The sequence below is a fragment of the Nyctereutes procyonoides genome, unplaced genomic scaffold (genome assembly GCF_905146905.1).
Source record: "Nyctereutes procyonoides isolate TBG_1078 unplaced genomic scaffold, NYPRO_anot_genome, whole genome shotgun sequence".
NCBI classification, from domain to species: domain Eukaryota; kingdom Metazoa; phylum Chordata; class Mammalia; order Carnivora; family Canidae; genus Nyctereutes; species Nyctereutes procyonoides.
The window spans coordinates 79,336,396-79,355,493 of record NW_026575125.1 but is presented as its reverse complement, the minus strand read 5'-3'; the positions used below and the strand labels follow the sequence as shown (position 1 = coordinate 79,355,493).

General features: G+C 51.7%; 1 protein-coding gene across 6 annotated transcripts in view; it reads left to right on the top strand.

Moving 5' to 3' along the window:
* Positions 1-18,888, top strand: part of TSC22D3 (TSC22 domain family member 3) — a 62,543-nt gene extending 43,655 nt beyond the window's left edge. For 4 of the 6 annotated variants that reach the window (XM_055338771.1, XM_055338770.1, XM_055338774.1 and 1 more), the window contains exons 3-4: positions 16,159-16,210; positions 17,365-18,888. In XM_055338771.1, coding sequence (XP_055194746.1) covers positions 16,159-16,210; positions 17,365-17,595 — 283 coding nt within the window. In that variant the 3' untranslated portion in view covers positions 17,596-18,888. Of the gene's footprint in view, positions 1-10,323; positions 10,450-15,049; positions 15,416-16,158; positions 16,211-17,364 lie in introns of those variants that run through there. The other 2 variants (XM_055338773.1, XM_055338772.1) reach the window with 2 other exon arrangements.
* The last annotated feature ends 210 nt before the right edge of the window (positions 18,889-19,098 follow it).

The following is a 19,098-nucleotide window of genomic DNA, read 5'->3' as shown; positions in this document are numbered from 1 at the left end:
AACTGAGGCCCAGAATGGTTACAGGACTTTTCCAGGGTTGTTCTGGTAGTCAGGGACAAAACAGGACCAGAACCCAGGTCTCCTGATTACTATTGCAGTGCTCTTTCCACCGTGTTCTAGAAATAATACAGCATCAGTATTGGACATGGTATTTATCCTTCTCTGTAGATCCAGGCCCACCTATAGTCAGAGTAGCCTGTGGCCTACTTGGCAAGATTTGAAGATCCCTGAAAAACAATATCCCCCCCTCCCATGGTCATCCTCCCCCCACAGTTCTTTCCCTTTCCACCCCAAGAAGCCCCACCCATGCCTAAAATACCACTGACTGAAATCTATGGGTTAAAGCCCCTGTGGTAGGCCTGAGGAGAACCTATTACCTATCATTGACACAAATACAGTTCTCTGATTTGTCCTTTAGGATTGGCTCCCAAACCAGGTATGTTGCATTTGGTGGAGGAAGACTGAGTCTCCCTTAAAGTGGACACTTCTAGGGAGGGCGGGGCATCCCAGATGGTAGTAAGGGGGGGCCCACGAAACTCCCAGCAGCAGGAGGACGGACACAGGTCACCTGAGGGGACAGGCAGGAGGAAGGTACCTGAAAAAGGAAGCAGGAAGGTTCTGGAGGCAGACACCTGCTTCACAGTTTGGCCCCGGGGACCAGCCCTGTGCCTACAGCATGATCCATGACATTTTGTTTTAAAATACATGTTTACATTTGGTCTTTCCTTATACTAGATTATACTAAGTCTTTTGTCCCTTCTGCAGCCTGGCGTCTGAGTGGTTTGTACGTGCAGTTCCTGAGGGGCCTTCCCTGAGTCTAGTCAAGCAGTTGCCCTTAAATGGCCCTCCAGTCCCTGAGTTGATCTGTCTCATCCTGACCTGCCGGGGGGCTCCCCTCTCTTGGGACTGCAATGGGAATCAACCAGCCTGCACCCTAGGGCTCCCCACCCAGACCCTGCTGAGGTTTCCAGTTCTCCTGCAGCTGTGATGGAGGAGGTTTCAGTGGGAAGGAACATCTGTGCCTAGAAGGTAGCCTCCACTGGAAATCTCAAAACAAAGCAAAATGCCTAGCTGGAGCCGACCCAGAGCTTTAGAATCAGGGGTTCACGTTTGGCCTCTGCCACTTACTAGCTGGGTGATCCAAGGCAAGTCACTTAACCTCTCTGGGCCTCTGTTTCCTCATCCACAGAATGGACCTAATGACAATATGATACCCACCCCCTCCTGTCAACTACCTCAACTGTTGACAAGGTTCCAAAGGCTAATGTATATAAGGCTCTTCGCACAGTGCCTGCTGAGCTATCAGTACTCAAGAGCTGCTGCTGTTCTTACTCGGACCAGATGTGGCTTTGAGATCTCCCGGTGATAGGTCAAGACCTAACAGCTGTCCATCGCTGCCCCCTTGTTGAAGCGAGGCTTTTATAAGACAGGTTTGCGTAAAGTGAGGCCCACCTGTAGGGCATTCTCCCCGTGCTGGTGATTCATGGGTGGGATGCATTCCACCCAACTAATTTAAGCCATTCTACATTTTCTTCCCCCTGACACAGACGTGTTTACAGGAGGACAGTCCCATTCAAAACAAGATGAAAATGCACTGCTGGCCCGGAGCCCCAGGCTAACTGGTTTCAGGTCCTCTCCCAGCTGTCAGCACCTCAACAGGGCCATGGGGTGGGGGTGGGGGCTGCCCGGCCCTATTCCCCTGTCTCCCTCCCTCCACCCAACCTGGTTCCACCTGGTGTGAGGCAGTTGGCCATCACCTGGTTAAGCCAGAGCGGGGCTTCAGGGCTGAGGTTCTGCCAGCGGTTTTAAAAAAAGCAGGAAGGAGGGGTGTCAAGGGGCAAGGGCCACCGGCCACCCTGGCGAGCTCTGGTGTGAGGATTGTGCCTGCTGCCAGGGTGGCCCAGTGCAAAGTCAGAGAGGAGGACTGCCAATGGAGAGTGGCAGGAAATGGCCAAAGAAAGCTCCCCCAGCAACCTGCCTTTCTGCCTGGCACTCCCCTCCCCGCCACCAGCCAGACTCATTCCTTTGGGTTAATAAAGGAGGCTCTGGGTATAAAGAAGTGACTTCATGGGGAGGGGGAACCCAGCGACCCCTTATCAGCCACAGAGCCTACCTGAGAGTCCCCTTCTCACCCATGCCGCTTATAAGCAAGTAAGTAGAGGAGGGTATATGCAGGGACGATGCCCGAAGAACATGCAAATGAGATCCCCTGGACAGGGAACGCTGAAGGTCAGTGTTGCAAAGTAAGGCTCTGGTATATCCCTGCTCCTCACAGCTTCTTCAGAGCCCATTCCCAAGAAGAGCAGGAGGAGATGATCTCCTTTGTCATAAACTCCCCTGCTCTTTGAGCTGCCTGCTCAGGCACTTTGGTCACATTGAGAGCGAGCCCAGGAATATGTGGGTATATCTGCCTGTACCCCTGAGAGCCCAAAGCCCCAGTTAGCCAGGAGCTGTTGTGAGGCTCCTTCGCAGGCAGCACTCCATCCGTCTATACTTAGCCAGCCCCAGGGCAGTTCCCCCAGGAGCCCCCTACTATTCAGACCGCACTAGGCAGGCCACAGTGTTCCTTCCCAGAGAAGAACTGAACAGTGCCCCTCCCAAGAAAGTCTTTTCATTTTAACAGGGATCCTCAACACTTCAAACCCATGGTGACATTAACAGTGAGAATTTCCTTTATCTTGGCCGGTATTGGTTATTTTTGGTCAGGACGGGGTTGTTGTTGTTTTTGCCTGACCCTCCCCCACCTCACCCCCCACACACACACACAGCATTCCAGTTATATGGCTGTCACTCGCTCAGAATCAGGCCTGCTAGCCCCAAATCCCTCTTTGATGTTGCTGCCAGCCGAGACTTGGCTGCCCTAGTCCCGGGCTTCATCACCCTCCACTGCTCCCTGTGGGTGCCCTGTTCCCAACTGACCCAGCCCCTCCACCTAAAGATGGAAACTGATCAAAGTCCCAGCATTAGTAGAAAACCATGAGCGGGTGCACACGCACACGCACATGCACACGCACGCACACACACACACACACACACACACACACACGGGTGAATTATCCCTTTTATTGAAGAAGTCGGGCCTTGGTTCCAGGTTGTTAGTGGCTACTTAATTAAATTGTACTTGGGTTAGGTTTCCCAAGTATGTTTGATTTTCACTAGTCTTTCATGTTTTTTAACTGCAGAATTGCTCTCAGACAGTGATTGTCTCCAAATCACAGTGTTAACAGAAGGCGAATTCATGAATTTGCCTATATAGTTCTTCCCTACAGAGGCTATTAGCAAAGTTCTAACACTTGTCCGAACCTTTTAGTTATTCATTAAGCATGTATTTACCATCTTGAGACTGTGTGCTAGGCACAGGTCCAGACTCTAGGGGCACAGTGGTGAATAGGATAAACCACTATGCCTGCAGAACTTGTATTCTCAGTCTAGGAAGCCAGTCCATGCTCGCTGAAGATCTTGTGTGTTGCCCACTTTCAGTCATGGTCTTATCTGGCTGTGCCTTTGGTCCTGCTTGAAAGACTTGAGGTCCTGACGATTACTGACTGCTTGTGCCATCCAAGAGGCCCTTGAGGCCAAAATGTTATGCAAGTTCAAGTCCTGTGTACTGGGACAGATTGCTAAAGAACTTCAAGAGACTGAATTTACTTTTTTAAAGATTTTGTTCATTTATTTGACACACAGAGAGAGAGAGCAAGCACACAAGCAGAAGAGAGAGAGGGGCTTTGACATGGATGGAACTGGAGGCTATTATGCTGAGTGAAATAAGTCAAATGGAGGACAAACATTTTATGGTCTCATTCATTTGGGGAATATAAAAAATCGTGAAAGGGAATAAAGGGGAAAGGAGAGAAAATGAGTGAAAATATCAGTAAGGGTGACGAAACATGAGAGACACCTAACCCTGGGAAATGAACAAGGGGTAGTGGAAAGGGAGGTGGGCGGGGGGTTGGGGTGACTGGGTGACGGGCACTGAGGGAGGCACTTGGCAGGATAAGCACTGGGTGTTATGCTATATGTTGGCAAATTGAACTCCAATGAAAAAGAATAAAGCCATTTAAGTATTAAAGATATATATAAAAAAAAAGAAGAGAGAGAGGGAGAAACAGACTTCCCACTGAGCAGGGAGCCCAATACAGGGCTCGATCCCAGGACTCCGGTATCATGACCTGAGCCACAGGCAGATGCTTAACTGACAGAGCCACCCAGACGCCCCTTAAGAGACTGAATTTAAATGTTGATTCCACTTTGATACCAGTCCCTCATGTTACCCCTGCCCCCAAGCAGTACTGGTGACTTGTGACACAATGGAAACAAAACTTGGAACCTGGACAAAAAGTTAGAAATGCCAGACTTTGAAATAGCATTGATAGGGCTGCTCACCCAGTGAGCCGTTGTGTCAGCAGTGTTTGGGGACCAGGACCCTTACTCATCGTGGAGCAGTGTTTGGGGACCCGGACCCTTACTCATCATGGTCACACCCTTGTTACTTTCCAAAGAACATGGCTATGCCACCTACAGGATGTCCACCAAGTCTGGAACCATAGGCAAATATATGTCCATGTTGTTGTAAAGACATCGTCAGTCTGCAAAAAAGAATACAATGATATTATCTCTGTTTCCAGACTTTGGGGTGTCTGTACACATATCCACCTTGTGTGGTGTATATGTCAGGGAGAGAAGCATCATTCCTATGTCATGAATAAGCAGATGGCAGCACAGGGGGTTTAGAGCCTTCTAAGCAGTCCACCAGCTGTCTAGTGGCCAAGGTGGAGAAAGAACTCTGACCTCCTGATGTACTTTCTTCCTGCTTGACCAAGTTCATGTAGAATGGGTGCTAAAGCCAAGTTTCTCAGGGAGCACCTCCTCTGGCATAGGTACTAGGGCAGTCCCTCTCGATTCTTACCATTATTCTCTAAGAGCTCAGGAACCAGCTCAGTGGGCCAAGTCCATTATTGCAGTAGCCTGCTGGAGAAAAATCACCCAGTGACAGGACCAATGCCTCTGGATTATCTCCCAACTGTGCTCGGGCCCCAGTGCCCCAAGATACCCAGGGACTATCTGTGAAACTCCTTTCTTCTCAACTGCTGAGCTAGGAACTGTCTATACTTGGCCATTCCTCAGTTTCCATATTTACTTTAGCTCTTCTGTGGATCTGTCAACAAACTCCATGGTATTATTAGTTTTAGCAAATAACAGGATGTCAGAACTGTTGACCAGGATTTGTTACTTTGCTATTGGAACTGTATCCTGGGACATAGGGGCCAGTGTTCCTCTTATTTTCTAAGGTGTCTGAGCTTTGGCAGGAAACCTTTTCCGGGCAGGCCCACCACACTCTGCCCATGCTACAGGCCCTGGAAGGCTACTCCACCCACAAAGACCTGGGCCCTTTGTCCTTGCTCAGTGGTACAGAGATGTCCGAAGGTAGATTTCAACCCCCCCAAAAAAATCAATACAAATGTTTTTGAATTTTCCAGTTTGGTGCTCTACCCTTAGACTTCTGCTATGGCCTTTAAAACGAGTCTGTACTTGGTAAGATGGTGTTGGGACTTAACACTCATGTTGTAGAGGAGGGTGGGGGAGAAGGGTGGTATTTTAAGCTGGCACTAAGAATTTCCAGGCTTTGGCCCCAAAATATCTTTTCTCTTCTAACCCCACCCCCTGCACTGCCTGTCTCAAGGAGCGAGAGGGGAGGTTAAAAGGGTCACTGTTGCTGACAGGCAACCAGGAAGTCCAAGCCTTGGGGGAAGCATAGCCTTTGTTTATTTAAGCCCCAAACCTAGCAGGCAGTGTAAATTAAACATAAAAATAAAATAAAATACCAAAACACAGGCCGGATGCATGCCACAGAGAGCATCGAATTCCCCTTCGGCCCTCCCTTGGGAGAGAGGAGTTGGCTGAGCAGTGGGGGCAAACCTTCTTGCTAGGGAGGAGTTCACAAGCCATGGGAGGGGTGAGGATGGTAGGGGCAGGGGAGCTGAGGTTTGGATCAGGGTGGGGATGAGCATGTTTGCAGAAATCCTGGTGACTCTTTGTAGTCAGCCCCAGCAGGCTTCTGGGCAGGGTGGGGGTGGTGGGGAATTAGTCACACCCCTCCAGCCAATCTCAGAATGGACCCATGTTTGACCTGGTGGTGATAGCCACAAGGCGAGCAAGAGCTGGCTTCTGTGGAAGGGAGGCAGGGCTGGGTTAATTGACCAAACTGCGCTATTAGAAAAAAATCAGCCCTTCCCTGTTCTCTCCCTCCCCCCACGGTTCTTCTCCTTCTCCATTCTGGGATGCCCACCTTCTGTCCTCAAACTCCCAGGCCAAGAGTTCCCGCCACTGACAGCTGTGAAGTGTCTTAGAAGCAATCCGTTCCTCCTAACAGGCAAAATTTGGCAGAGGTTGATTTATAAATAAGAGCAGGTTTGGGTTATCCTTCTAATAGCATCTCTCATTCATGTTCTGATCAAGTGTTCAGGAGTGAAAGGGAAAGAGAGCGAAAGGCAAACAGACATTAGACCTGGAATGTGCTGAACCCTATCATTGTGTATGATCCAAAGTAGATCTTGGTGACCCTGACACTCTGGGGGCTCTTTGGGTAGACCTTGTTTTGGCCGTCCCCTTTAGGCCAGTGGTTCTCAAAAGCAGTTCCATGGAGTAGAGACAGAAGAGTTGCATCCGACCCATCGGAAAACACCCTTCCCAAGCCACACACTATTCCACTGGATCTTCTAGGGCTGGAGTCCAGCCATAAGTTCCCTCTAGGAGATCCTGATGTTAAGAACCCCATGAGGACCCATCCGTTTCCCTCTGCAGCCCACCAGCATGGTGTACCTGCTGTGTGTCTGGTTGCCTTCCAGTGCTGATCTGCCACTCTGTTGGAAGTAATAGGAAAATTGAGTTCATACTTGAGTACTCGTCACTGATAATAGCAGACCATGGCCCTTTCCCAGGGTTTTTGGCAGGAAGAATAAACATTCCTAGTTCCTTGAATTATAAAGCGGTCCTGGAATGATCATTAAAATCCAAGGTTCTGATTCGGATGGTGACATTTGTAGACACTACAGTAGTCTGGTCAGGCAAAGGACTGAGAGGACTTTTGCTCAGTGCCCTTCAAATCAGACTTCTCAGGTATCCGGTCACATGTGGCATCTGTGCCAGGGCTGGCTCTAGTTAGAACTGTCCTCATGAGGAGCCTGGGAGAGCCATTTCTTAGGCATTCATATGATTGATTGTGTACACGTAATGCTTGGGGTTTGTTTGTTTTTTAAAGATTTCAATTATTTATTCATGAGATACAAGAGAGAGAGAGAGGCAGAGGGAGAAGCAGGCTCTCCACAGAGCAGGGAGCCCGCCTCAGGACTCGATGCCAGAACCCTGGGCTGATGACCTGAGCCGAAGGCAGATGCTTAACCAACTGAGCCACCCAGGCACCCCACGTAGCACTTGTTTTTTATTTCTCCTTTATTTTAATATGTGATTGACATCTTTGAAACCTGTGGACCTAGCGGCACCAGGGATTCCTGTTCCTGGTGTACAGGGTGAGGCTTCAGCTGGCTCCCCCCGTACCCCCTCTAAGCTTCCCCTAAGACCCCGTCACCTAGGATGTCTGCACAGCACGTGGCCAGCTCTGGATGTTGGAGAGAGCCAGGGCTATGTCTTTTGATACTCTGGCTTGGTCTAGAGTGTCCTCCTGCTTTGCCATATTGCCGTGTCCTATTGCTTTACTGCTTCTTTTGCATCAGGAGGAAGCTGGCAACAGCAAGAGACACACAGAGACAGGGAGGCAGAGGGGGAAGATCTGCATGATGCCCTTCTCCTGCCTATATCTGTGAACTGGACTTGGTGAAAAGCTAAGAGAATGTTTACATAAATGTGTGTGTGTGTGTGCTTCTGTGCTTCTTTTTCCCTCCTGGTGAGGTGTGTATTCCTTGTCAGCAATTCTCAAACCAGGCCAGGAGGCTTTCCTTAACTCTCCCAACACTCCTTTGAGTTCCCTGGCACTGTTCCCATGGCTGAGGTTGGGGGGAAGGGTGGCCTGCCCAGGAAGGAGCTTGCCTCATTTCTCTTCTTCTTTCCGTTTGGCCAGTATCGTGTCCCCTGCCCTTCCCAGCACTGCCTCACTCCAGGGAGGCTGCCTTCCTTCCATCCAGGAAGCTCTGGGGTGAGGGTAGGTGGCTAGAGAGTAGGAAGCCCTTTTCAGAGCCCCTTTTCACCATCCAGAGTCCTACCACAGAGGATCAGGGAGCTACCTCAAGTGAGCCCTTGGTGAATAGCTCTGCTGTGAGGTAAGCGGCAGCCTGAGTCATACAATGCAAGAACCCTGGGGAGGCTCCTCATGCTTCCCCATCATGGCCCAGGAGCCCAGGCGCCTAAAGAGGCTGGCATTATTACCATCATTTTGTTCCCCAGGAAACCTGCACCACTACAAAGGTCACCCATTCTATATAGCAGGACCCACGATGGAGCCAGGTGCTCCACCTTGGCTTCTTCATGGGCCTCTTGTCTGCTGGCTCCACATCCCCAATAGGATCCTCCTCATTCTCATCTTCCAAAAGCATTGCCAATAGCCCTAAGTCCTCCACATACCACTCAAAGTAACCTTGACAACTGCCAGAAAAAAAAAAATGGGTTGGAATTTCAGGGTTGCTTCACAGAGCAGCAGGGATGGAGAGAGCCCCTGCCAGTGTCTCCTTGGCTCACATAGGCTGGTGGAGGGCTGGTGCAAACAGGAAGAGCAGCCATGTTCTTGCTGCTTTCTTTCCCTGCCCCTGGAGTGGGCTGTGACCAGGGGTAGAGTGAGGAGTCTGCCTGCCTAAAGATGGCGCAGGTCTGGAAGGGTGAAGTGGAGCAGAGGTGAAGACCAAGAGGAGCTGACCGAAGAAGAAAGACCAAGAAATTGGCAGGTAGAGGTGACCCCCCCCCACCCTTGACACTGTCCATCTCAGAAGGAAGGGACGGGTAGACCAGAGAGAGCAGATCTATGCTTTGTTTCCAAGCAAAGTTTCCAAACCCCTCGGTTTACAAACCCTGGGGGTTAAGGAAGAGAATCAGACTGAGAGGCCCTGGCACTGTGGGCTACCAAGTCGGGGAGCCTTTGGTCCCACATAGAAACTCCGAGCCTTGTGGCTGCTGTGTTCTCCCCAAAGGCTAGGGTGAGGAGAAGAAGAGCACAGCCAATTCTGAGGAATGAAGTGATGCCCAGGCATGGCAGTGGTGTGGCCCTCCTGAACCCCAAGCTACCCTTCAACCCACCCTCAAGCCCTAGGCTTTCCCCGCCTCCCGAAGCAAACATTTCACTGAGATCGTACCAAGTAGGAGCCTCCTGATTTTACCGCAGGCCCAGGATATTCTGGAAGGAAGCACGATTTTTAATTTGCACTACCAGTTGGTTGGTAGGTTTGTTTGAATTTCCCCAAAATGGGCCTTGCACTTTGAATGGGCATTCAATCAATTTTGAACTGAATTGAGTGGAACCGACTTAAACTGAATGATTAGGGTGATGTGGAGAGGGAAGAGGAGGAGGAGAAGGAGGCGATGCCATTCACCAAGGTTAATTTTGTAGTCTGTTCTTCAGGAATATCTATTTCTGGCCCAGGGCTGGGTCATGGGAAGAGTGGAAAAAAAGAGGGCTTGGAAAAAGTATGGAGGTAGATTTTCCCAGCTGCGGGGCATAAAGTGAAGGGAGACAGGCATAAATATTGACACAAGGTTCATGAGATTTAAGATCCACCGAGCCAAACAGCATTCCTGGATCATGCTGCCAACGCTTCCAGTCTTGCAGAGGCACCAGGACAAACCGCCTCCCCCCGCCCATGAGTAGCCATCAAAGTTGGGGTGACAAAGATGGTTCCAACAAGGGCCCTTTTTGTACCTCTCTGAATGAGGGGGAGTGGGCGGGCTGCCCTGTCAGAATGGGGTTTGGTTCTGCCTGTCATCCATCGTGTCACTCGGAGATTGTCTGTGAAGCTCACATGGGACCCTGTCCGCGAGGGAGCTGAAAGGCACGATTCATGGCTCCTGTCGTCATTTGGTGTCAGGATTTGGCCCAAATTGGTTGTCAGAGCTGCTTCTCCAAGACAGTGTCCATCTTCACTGGGGCTCTCCTCGGGGTCCCTCCCACGCTGGCCTTCTGCTTCTATGTCTGCATCCTCCTCTCCTGTTTCCTGCCGCCCAGAGTCAGGGTTCTGGGCCTTGGCCATGCAGGGCAGTTCACATGACCCACAGAGGACAAGGCACTTTCTCTGTCACTGTCTTTCTTTCTTGCTTCCCTCCTTCTGGACTTTGGGGATTTTCCATGAAGCCAAAGTAACCATGTAAGTGGCAGTGGCCTTCCTGTCTCTAGTCCTCCACGCTGGAGGGGAATCAGAGGGGAAGAGAGAAGATAAGACAGACGCAAGGACAAATTTAAACGATGGCATTTCAGCCTCCTTATTCCCCCAGCCTCTTCAGAAAAAGGGACACGTAAGTAATTAGAAGGAGACAGAGCTTCAGCCGGAAGGGGGCTTGGGGTGGAGGAGTCAGTGGGGAGGGCTGTTTTTCAGCCATCCCATTAACTGTGCTAACGTTCCAGTGCTCAATATCCTTTTTGATTTCCTTTTCCAGCTCCTAACCCTGTGTTTGCTTTGTGGCTTGTCCCGCACCTCTCCCATCGCGTCTTTTTCCGCTTCTCCTGACACAAGGCCTTGTGTTTTGCTGGCAGCATTGCTGAATCTTTGGGTGGAACACTGCCTGTAGAAAATAAGGAAGACTTGCCTATAAAGAGTTTCCTCTGGGCTGCATGGTACACAATGCTTCAAGTGTGACAAAAGGGGAAGTGAGATGTTCCCCCTCGCCACCACCCCCAAACCTACCGCACCCACCCCTCAGCAGCAGCATGCCGAGATCCGGCCCATGGCTTCTGCAGCCCAGACTACCCAGTCTCTGTCCCCCTGCCCCGTGGGAGCCCCAAGGAGGAAGCATTCTTGTCCTAAAGAGTCTGGCTTTTGAAATGGAACAGACCTGTGAGAATGCTGAGACATTTCTCCCAGCTTAAACAGGTCAACTTCCAGGGCCTCCTGAAATGGAGAGGGTTGGCCCTGTCCTCATGATACCACTCTCGTCTAAAAGGTCCACTGTGAGAGTGAGGGAGGGGCAACTGCGGAATCCAGTAGCCTGAGGGCTAGACCTGAAAGCCAGCAAAGGATCTGGCTCATTGGCTGGGCGCTGTTGCTGGGCCGGCTCTGGGTCCAGCCCAGTGTTGTCGGGTGCAGGATGGAAGAAAGGGAATTTAGACACATTCACACAAGGCTGCTGGGTTGTGGATTCCCTGGCGCACTGTTTCCTGCCTGGGTCCCACCTCCGCAGGACATAAGGATGCAGAGAGCCCTGAGGATCAGCAGTTTGCTCAGAAAAGTTAGGTCAGATCATAGATATCTTGTACAGCATAAACTTGCACTGGCTGCAAGGTTTTGCGCAGATATTCTGGGCAGAGGAATTTTCTAGAGTGCCTGGGGTTAAGCAGAAAATCTTTTGGATTCCTCCTCCTTCTTCCCCTCTCCCCCTCCTCTTTGCCCTTGTTCAAAAAATCCCTCTACAAGGACATTTATATGCACTGTCTTGCCTTAGCTAGCTCTGGGATCTGGGGATCCAGCCATCGTTTCGTTTGCTAGTGGTGGAGCCTAAGGCCTCAAGGTGGCTGGCCACTTCTCACTTGGCTATCAGCTGGCAAACTAGAAGTGTAGAAAGCATGAGAGATGGACTGAGTGTGGGCTGAACCTGGGACATCCTTTTAAAGTTGTTTTTTAAAACCAAATCCCTAATAGGAGATTGTTTTCTTGTGGTTGGCTTCATTCTCCTAAAAGCTGAGCACAGCAGGAATATGGCATGGGCGGGGGGGGGGGGGGCAGTTAATTAAGGATGCCAGTTAGTCGGGCCCTAGGAACTGAAGGTTTGACAGGACTATGATTATTATTCTCAGAATGCTTCCCTTATTTGGGGTATCGTATACCACAGGACGAAATATTTCCATTGTGGGAACCCCCAGTTAGATCAGTATCTCCTATTTCCTAGACGGAGTGAGCTTTCTTTGAGGACTGTGTGGCTGCCTTTTGAAATCATGCAGGCCCGGCCAGCACTCCCATAAGGTTCACTTGGACTCTTTGGATATGCTTCTGGTCCCTGATGCTGCTCTTCCCTGCCACAAGGGTCAGAAAAGCCAAGTGTGCTGACAGTCAGCCTTTGGACCACTTGTCCTGCCACTCAGCCTATCTTCTTCCTCACTGCTTTCCTTGGCACCTCCCACCCAGCCCCCCCACCACATAGATTTATTTACTCCACACCCACTCCCTACCCCACTACTAAGTGTGGTAGGAACAGACTTGGTCTTGAGGTCAGGGAGACCTGGGTTGGAGTCCCAGATCCATAATTTCTTAGCTATGGTGCCTTGGACAAGGTAGCCTCTCAGACCCTTGGTTTCTTCATCTGTAAAATGATGGTGACAGTGCCACCACCACAGGCCTTGTGGTGCATCTGGCCCAAATGTCTGGCCCATAACTGATGCTCACTTAGTGGTAGCCATGATTGTCAGTGAGTCTCAAGCTAAGCTTTTTTTTTTTTTTCAAGATTTCATTTAGTTGAGAGAGGCAAGGAAGGGGAGGAGCAGAGGGGGAGTGAGAGAAACTTCAGCAGACTCTGTACTGAGTGCAGAGCCCAGATGAGCCCGTGGGGCTCAACCTGGGGCTTGATGTGGGGCTCAATCTCACGACCCTGAGATCAGGACCTGAGCTGAAACTGAGAGTCGGACACTTCACCGATGAAGTGACCCAGGTGCCCCATAAAACTCAGCTTATTTTTAATTGAAGTATCATTAACTTAAAGTTCAAATACAGCCTTGCTAGCAGACACAACTTCTTTTCCTTTCCCTTCCTGAACTACCTTGATTTCTCTGCCTCTGAGTCCATATAAGGGAGTTACCCTGGAGAAGGAGCTATGTTTCCTTCAGTCCTGTTCCTCACCTCCCTAGTGGTGTTTTTTCCTCTGCCAACCCAGTTTATTTCTCCCTCCCTTTTTCTTGTCATAGTCTCCCTTGGAAGTTTGGGGGTGGGTAGCAATAGTTAGTTTGTGAGAACCATTTACAAGCCAGGGAGAGGTCTGAGGCTCTTCCTGGGGCCAAAGAAGCTCTATGTGGCACAGAGGGCAGATTAATATATCAGGGAATTCCAGTAGTAGTGAAGCTTCTGATTTAAGAAAGCTTTTTTTTTCCCCTCCCTCAGCTAATGTTCTTAATGATCTATAAACAGAGTCTGCACTCTGTTCTGCTTACCACACACAGCTCCGTGCAAACACTTTGTGGGGAGGGCTTGTGACCTAAAGGTAACATAATATCTTGAGATTGGGATGGTTTCCCGCCTCACCTAGGGTGAAGAAAAACACCATCTTGGGCTCCTGGGTGGGTTTGCTTAGATATTTCTATTGTCAGCCCTTTTCAGGTAGGATGGCCTTTGTACATTTGTTACCACCTATGGGACCCAGTAGGAGCTCTGTGTCACAGCAGCCAATGTTGGCTATTTGGTGGTGTAACTGCACTGGCGGTCTGGTGAAAAGCAAGGCCTTAAGACTGGGCTTAACTGGGGCCTTGGCCAGGGTGTCAGTGCCAGGCACCTGGTTAGAAGAAATATCCTGAGGCAAATAATAATTACCTCCTTTGCTGATAAGAGGCCCTAGTACTTTTCCAGTAGCCTGATTACATTAGGGTATTTCTTTGGACCACAGCCTGAGTCACAAACTGATCCATGGGCACTGGCCCTAGCTTCATCCAGACTATTGTATATGTGGTGGAACCCAATGTTCCCCTTCTGGTCCTGAGTTGGTGTAAATAATACTAGCAGTTGCATCATCACCTGTGCCTTCAGGTTCGGTGGCCCCCTCTGGCTGCAATTCTGCCTCTGTCCACCAGGTGGCCTCACTTAGGAGAGAGTAGGAGCAAAGCACCTCCAGCCTCTGCTGCCGCCTTTTATTTTTTAAGCTTGAAGCTGAAAAGAAGAAAAGTGTATTTTGATGGAAATATATGTAGCTTTTAGTTGGCAACATTATCCTTGTAACTGGGAATCTGTTCGTTCCCAAAGTAGCCTCTTCACCCTACCTATGGCTGGCCCCATCACAGAGCAGGTGTTTCCCTGGGATGGTTTGTAAATAGCCTTGGTTTGTAGTTTTGTTGTCATTTGCTGTTTATAGAAAAGTAACAAGATCTTGTTTTTAAAAACACAGACGTGAAATCCCAGATAATGTTGCATGTATTTTCTCTGCAGAGTAGGGTGTGGAGACCAAAGGAAAGGGGCTGGCATCTTGTGGTTCCTCCAGTGCTCATCCCCCTGCTGCCTCCCCCACCTCCTCCCACCTCCTCTGTCACTCACTTGGCTCCCAGCTTCCCCCTTGTACGTGTTCCCCCACTCATCTGAGTTCTCGGGAAATTCTCTTCTCCCTCTATGCGCACTGGCACTCACAGAGTAGAGTAGTCCAGCCCTGTGCTCAGGTACCGAGCATGTCACAGATCTGTGCATGTGTCAGCACCCATCCAGAGGAGGAGGTCAGTGGGTAGGTGCTGGGGTTGGGGGCAGACCAGCGGGCCAGCTGGCTGGGTGATAGGACATGCAAGTGGCAAAGTATGTGTGCAGAAGAGAGTTTGAGAGGGCAGGCGGCAGGAAGGAGGTGAGCCTCCTGATGATCAGAGTGGGTACAGGGCATGTGGTATGTAATGGCGTTGCAAAGCCATGGGGGTATGCTGGCTGACACCTGGAGAAGAGCTTTGAAAACCAGCGCCCCCCTTTACTGAATGCTCTCTGCTCTGGTTAGGGCATTAGTACTTCTCTAAGAATCCGTTCCAGTTCGGTTTTTACCAATCTCCGGAACCCTCTTTGGAGATGCCAGTTGGCACAAGAAAGTGCTGAACTGTTTACAGCCCTAGCCTAAGGTTCAGGGAGGGGATGTGGTTTAACTGGACCACAAAGCCTGGTATAGGACTCATTTGCATGGCCCCTGACGCCATGTGACGCAGCCGGCTCCTCCTATATAAAGAAGCAGGAGCCGAAATATCTCCGAGTCTGGGTTGGACTGGCGGCTGTGGAGTTTGTGACACACAAGGTGACACCCCTCGAGTCACTTCCCTTCAACTCTGAAGCGTCTGCCTGGCTTTGGGTCCAATCGGCAGCCTTTGCCCCCCTCCTAGCCCCCCGGGCAGGACTTGCGGAGCCCAGACCCGTGCAGCGTGCCAGCAGCCCGCAGCCACCCAGCCCGCCCAGCCCCGCCAGAGCTCCGCGGCCTCCCAAGCCATGAACGCCGAAATGTATCAGACCCCCATGGAGGTGGCGGTCTATCAGCTGCACAATTTCAACATCTCTTTCTTCTCTTCCCTGCTTGGAGGGGATGTGGTGTCCGTTAAGCTGGATAACAGGTAACAACGGGCCGCAGCTCCTGAGCCCAGGCGCCGGCGGGGACTGGGCTGAGAGCGGCATCTCCGAGTGAGCCGCGCGCTGCGGGTCCCCGTTCCCCCGCGGTGCAGCATCCTGGGAAGGGGCGGGGGTAGGGGACGCAGGGAGGAGGGTCACCTCCGCCTTCGGAGCGTCCCTGTGGCCGCTGCGCCGTGAGAAGGAGCTGCTGCAGCCCGAGGCAGAGGGGCGGCGGGGCCGGGCTGCGCTGGGCAGGCCTGGGCAGGGGGCTGGCCGCGCTGTGCGCCGCCGGGGAGCAGGCCGGAAGCTTCCGAGCCAGGAAGGAATTCCTAGCTAGCTTCGGAGCCCGGTAGGTGCCCCCCGCCCACCGCGCGCGCCCCAGGGGTGGGGGAGCCTTTTGGGCCGGCGCGGGGTTGAGCCACCGGCGGGGGACTCCGTGGGCCGCGAGCCCCCATTGTTTGCCTGTCGCCGGGGCGGCTGAGCAGGCCACACTCGCCTGCGCGCCCCGGGACCGCGCGCTGCTTCACGCGGAGCTCTGTCTGGGCTGCTGCGGCAGGAGCCAGCCCGGTTGGGGAGGTGCAGGCGGCTTGCTGCAGAGGCCCCAGGGGACAAAGTGCCTGGGACTCCGGGCCAGGGAGGCGGGAGAGGAGGAAGAACCAGGGCAGAGGGAGGACTTTGGCCACAACCGCCAGGTGCTCAGAGTGGAACTGAGTGGGTAACGCGGTGGCTTTGCTTTTTGTCTTGGCAGTGCCTCTGGAGCCAGCGTGGTGGCCATAGACAACAAGATCGAGCAGGCCATGGTGAGTGGCATCACTGCGTCATTCCCCATACCCAGACTGAGCTGCTGCTTATGTAACTTGGGGCAGGAATAAGGGGGTCGGTGTAAAGGCCTTTTGCCAAGAGCCTGAGGAAGCTGCCGGCCTGCTTCTTATCCCCTTGGAGGCCCTAGGTAGCCTCCCATCAGAGTGGCACCTTATAGGGCATTTGCAATCTGCCCTTCCTGGACTCCCTCCTTTCCTCCACCCTCTCTTTGCAACAGCCTCTGGCTCCCTCCTTGGGCAGTGTGCAGGGCAGGGAACTCAGACACTTGAATTTGTCTGCATCCCTCATTTGGCAGGGGCCAGAGCTCATTGGATGCAACCGCACTGCAGTACCTCTGCAGAGTCTGGGCTAGGGTCAGAAGTTGAAAGGAAACAGGAAGCAAAGCACCCTACCCCTTCTCCCTCTCCTTTACCAGGTAGAAGTCATACTCCACTGAGCAGCCAAAATAGCTGCTGGGGGTTGGGGCATCCAGCAGTTAGCCACCACTTATTTATGCCTTGGTGCCCAGTGACCCAGCTCCCTGCCTCCAGTGCAGTACTGAGATTCAAGAGAGGATGCAGCAGTCCTGGCACCTTCTCCTAGGGCCGGTGTCCTCTTGGGCCAGGTGGCACCGCTGGTGCAACTCAGTGTGCCAGGGCATGTGGAGAGGAGGAGACCCCCAAAATGACCAGTTTTGTTCTCTTGGGGGAAGATGTATACAGCAAATAAATCTAATGGAGTGCCCTGCAGGTCCCTCTTGCAAGGTGGGCCAGCAGCAGGACCTTGTGTGGCATTGGGGACAGAGCAGAACACCAGCAACCAGCAGAGGTCTCACCCAGAGGCTCCTAAGTGGCCAGCTTTGAAAGTCACTAGAAACTCACAGAAGAATCCTCTGCAGCTAGGAGGGCTCCCAACTCAGGCATGGCCCCCAACTCGAGCATGGCCCAGTCGTATAGTGCTCCCAAGTGAAGCTGAAGCACTGTAGAGGGGGGTGCATGGGGGGATAGGGCCTCGGGGCCAGCGTGCTGAGGGAAGACCCCGAGGGGGTGGTGGCACAAGGCACAGCGCAGGCACCCTGATGGCAGGTGCTTCAGAGGGCCAACAACGGCTCCTGGACAGCTTGTGATTCCTGCCCCACCCCCCTTCATGGCAGGATCTGGTGAAGAATCATCTGATGTATGCAGTCAGAGAGGAGGTAGAGATCCTGAAGGAGCAGATCCGAGAGCTGGTGGAGAAGAACTCCCAGCTGGAGCGTGAGAACACCCTCTTGAAGACCCTGGCCAGCCCAGAGCAGCTGGAGAAGTTCCAGTCCCGTCTGAGCCCTGAGGAGCCAGTGCCTAAAAGCCCACGAGCACCCGAGGCCCCTGATGGTTCTGCGGTGTAAGTGGCTCTGTCCTCAGGGTGGGCAGAGCCACTAAACTTGTTCTACCTAGTTCTTTCCAGTTTGTTTTTGGTTCCCCAAGCATCATCTCACGTGGAGAACTTTACACCTAGCATAGCTGGTGCCAAGAGATGTCCTAAGGACATGGCCACCTGGGTCCACTCCAGTGACAGACCCCTGACAAAGAGCAGGTCTCTGGAGGCTGAGTTGCATGGGGGCCTCATCACCTCCCCCACCAGCCAGTGAGCCTCTAATGCCACGCTCCCAGGGCCTGGGCAACTTAGCTGCAACTGGCAAAGGAGAAAGTAGCATGAGGTGTGATGCCAGTTTACTCCAGAAAGCATAAGGGGTCTGTTTTTTCATTTCCATGGACATCTTCAGCAGCTTCACCTGACGACTGTTCCTTCGGAAGAAGCCACTTGTGTTTTTAGGCAGAGGCAACCTCCCTCTCCTCCCCTGCCTGGCCAAGGTGGGGCCACGGAAAGGAGAGATTGAGCCAAGTCAGCCTTCTGTTGGTTAATATGGTCTAATGCATGGCTTTGTGCACAGCCCAGTGTGGGATTACAGCTTTGGGATGACCGCTTACAAAGTTCTGTTTGGTTAGCATTGGCATAGATTTTCTATATAGCCACACGTGCGTATATATACCCATAGGGCTAGATCTATATCTTAGTGTAGCGATGTATACATAGACACATACACCTCTGTGTTGAAGGGCCTAACGGGTTTTGGGAGTATCAACCAGTCCCTTATCTCTTAAGGCGAATTCTTTGAACGCTGTTCATTTACCAAGTTGATCCAGTGTGTCCTTTCTGTTAAGTAAGACTAAAGAGTAAAGGCGGGGAGGGGGCCAGCCTCCAAATGCAGCCACGGATGTCTTGCTGCTGCAGCCGTTGCCCCATCTGTCCCCTGCAGACAGGTGAGGTCCTCTTTCGAATGCCAAAACCCACCATTCACTGGTGCTGACGACATAGAATGGGGTTGAGAGAAGATCAGCGGGGACTTCACATTGTCATTCAAAACCTTGTGTTTTTTTTATGTTTGTGGAAAACCTTCAAGTGGAATGATTGCCTTGCTGGTGTCCCTTTGTGGACCAGGGGTGGGAAGAGGGGATAACTTTGACCCTGATGGTGCCTGGGTGATGTGCTCAGGGAAGCTTGTCTCTGGGGGTTCTGTGGCAGTGAACACTTTCCACTCTCTGACACTTTATCCTGATTTATGTCTCCAGGATTTGGATTTTGATTTTTCAAACGTAGCTTGAAATTTCAATAAACTTTGCTCTTTTTGTTTTCTAAAAATAAACCTGGCATCTGAGTATAAATTGGGTAAGTGGTGGGAGCCCCTCGCATTGCTGGGGGCGCTGTTTCCTGGGCTCACTGAACCTGTGTGAGCACCTCCTAAGTAACAGGCCAGCACTATATCCGTCCGTGATCCTGCATAACTTGTCAAAATACCCTCATTATATGGGTGAAGAGGCTGGGGCGTGGCCAGTGTAAGTGACTTGCC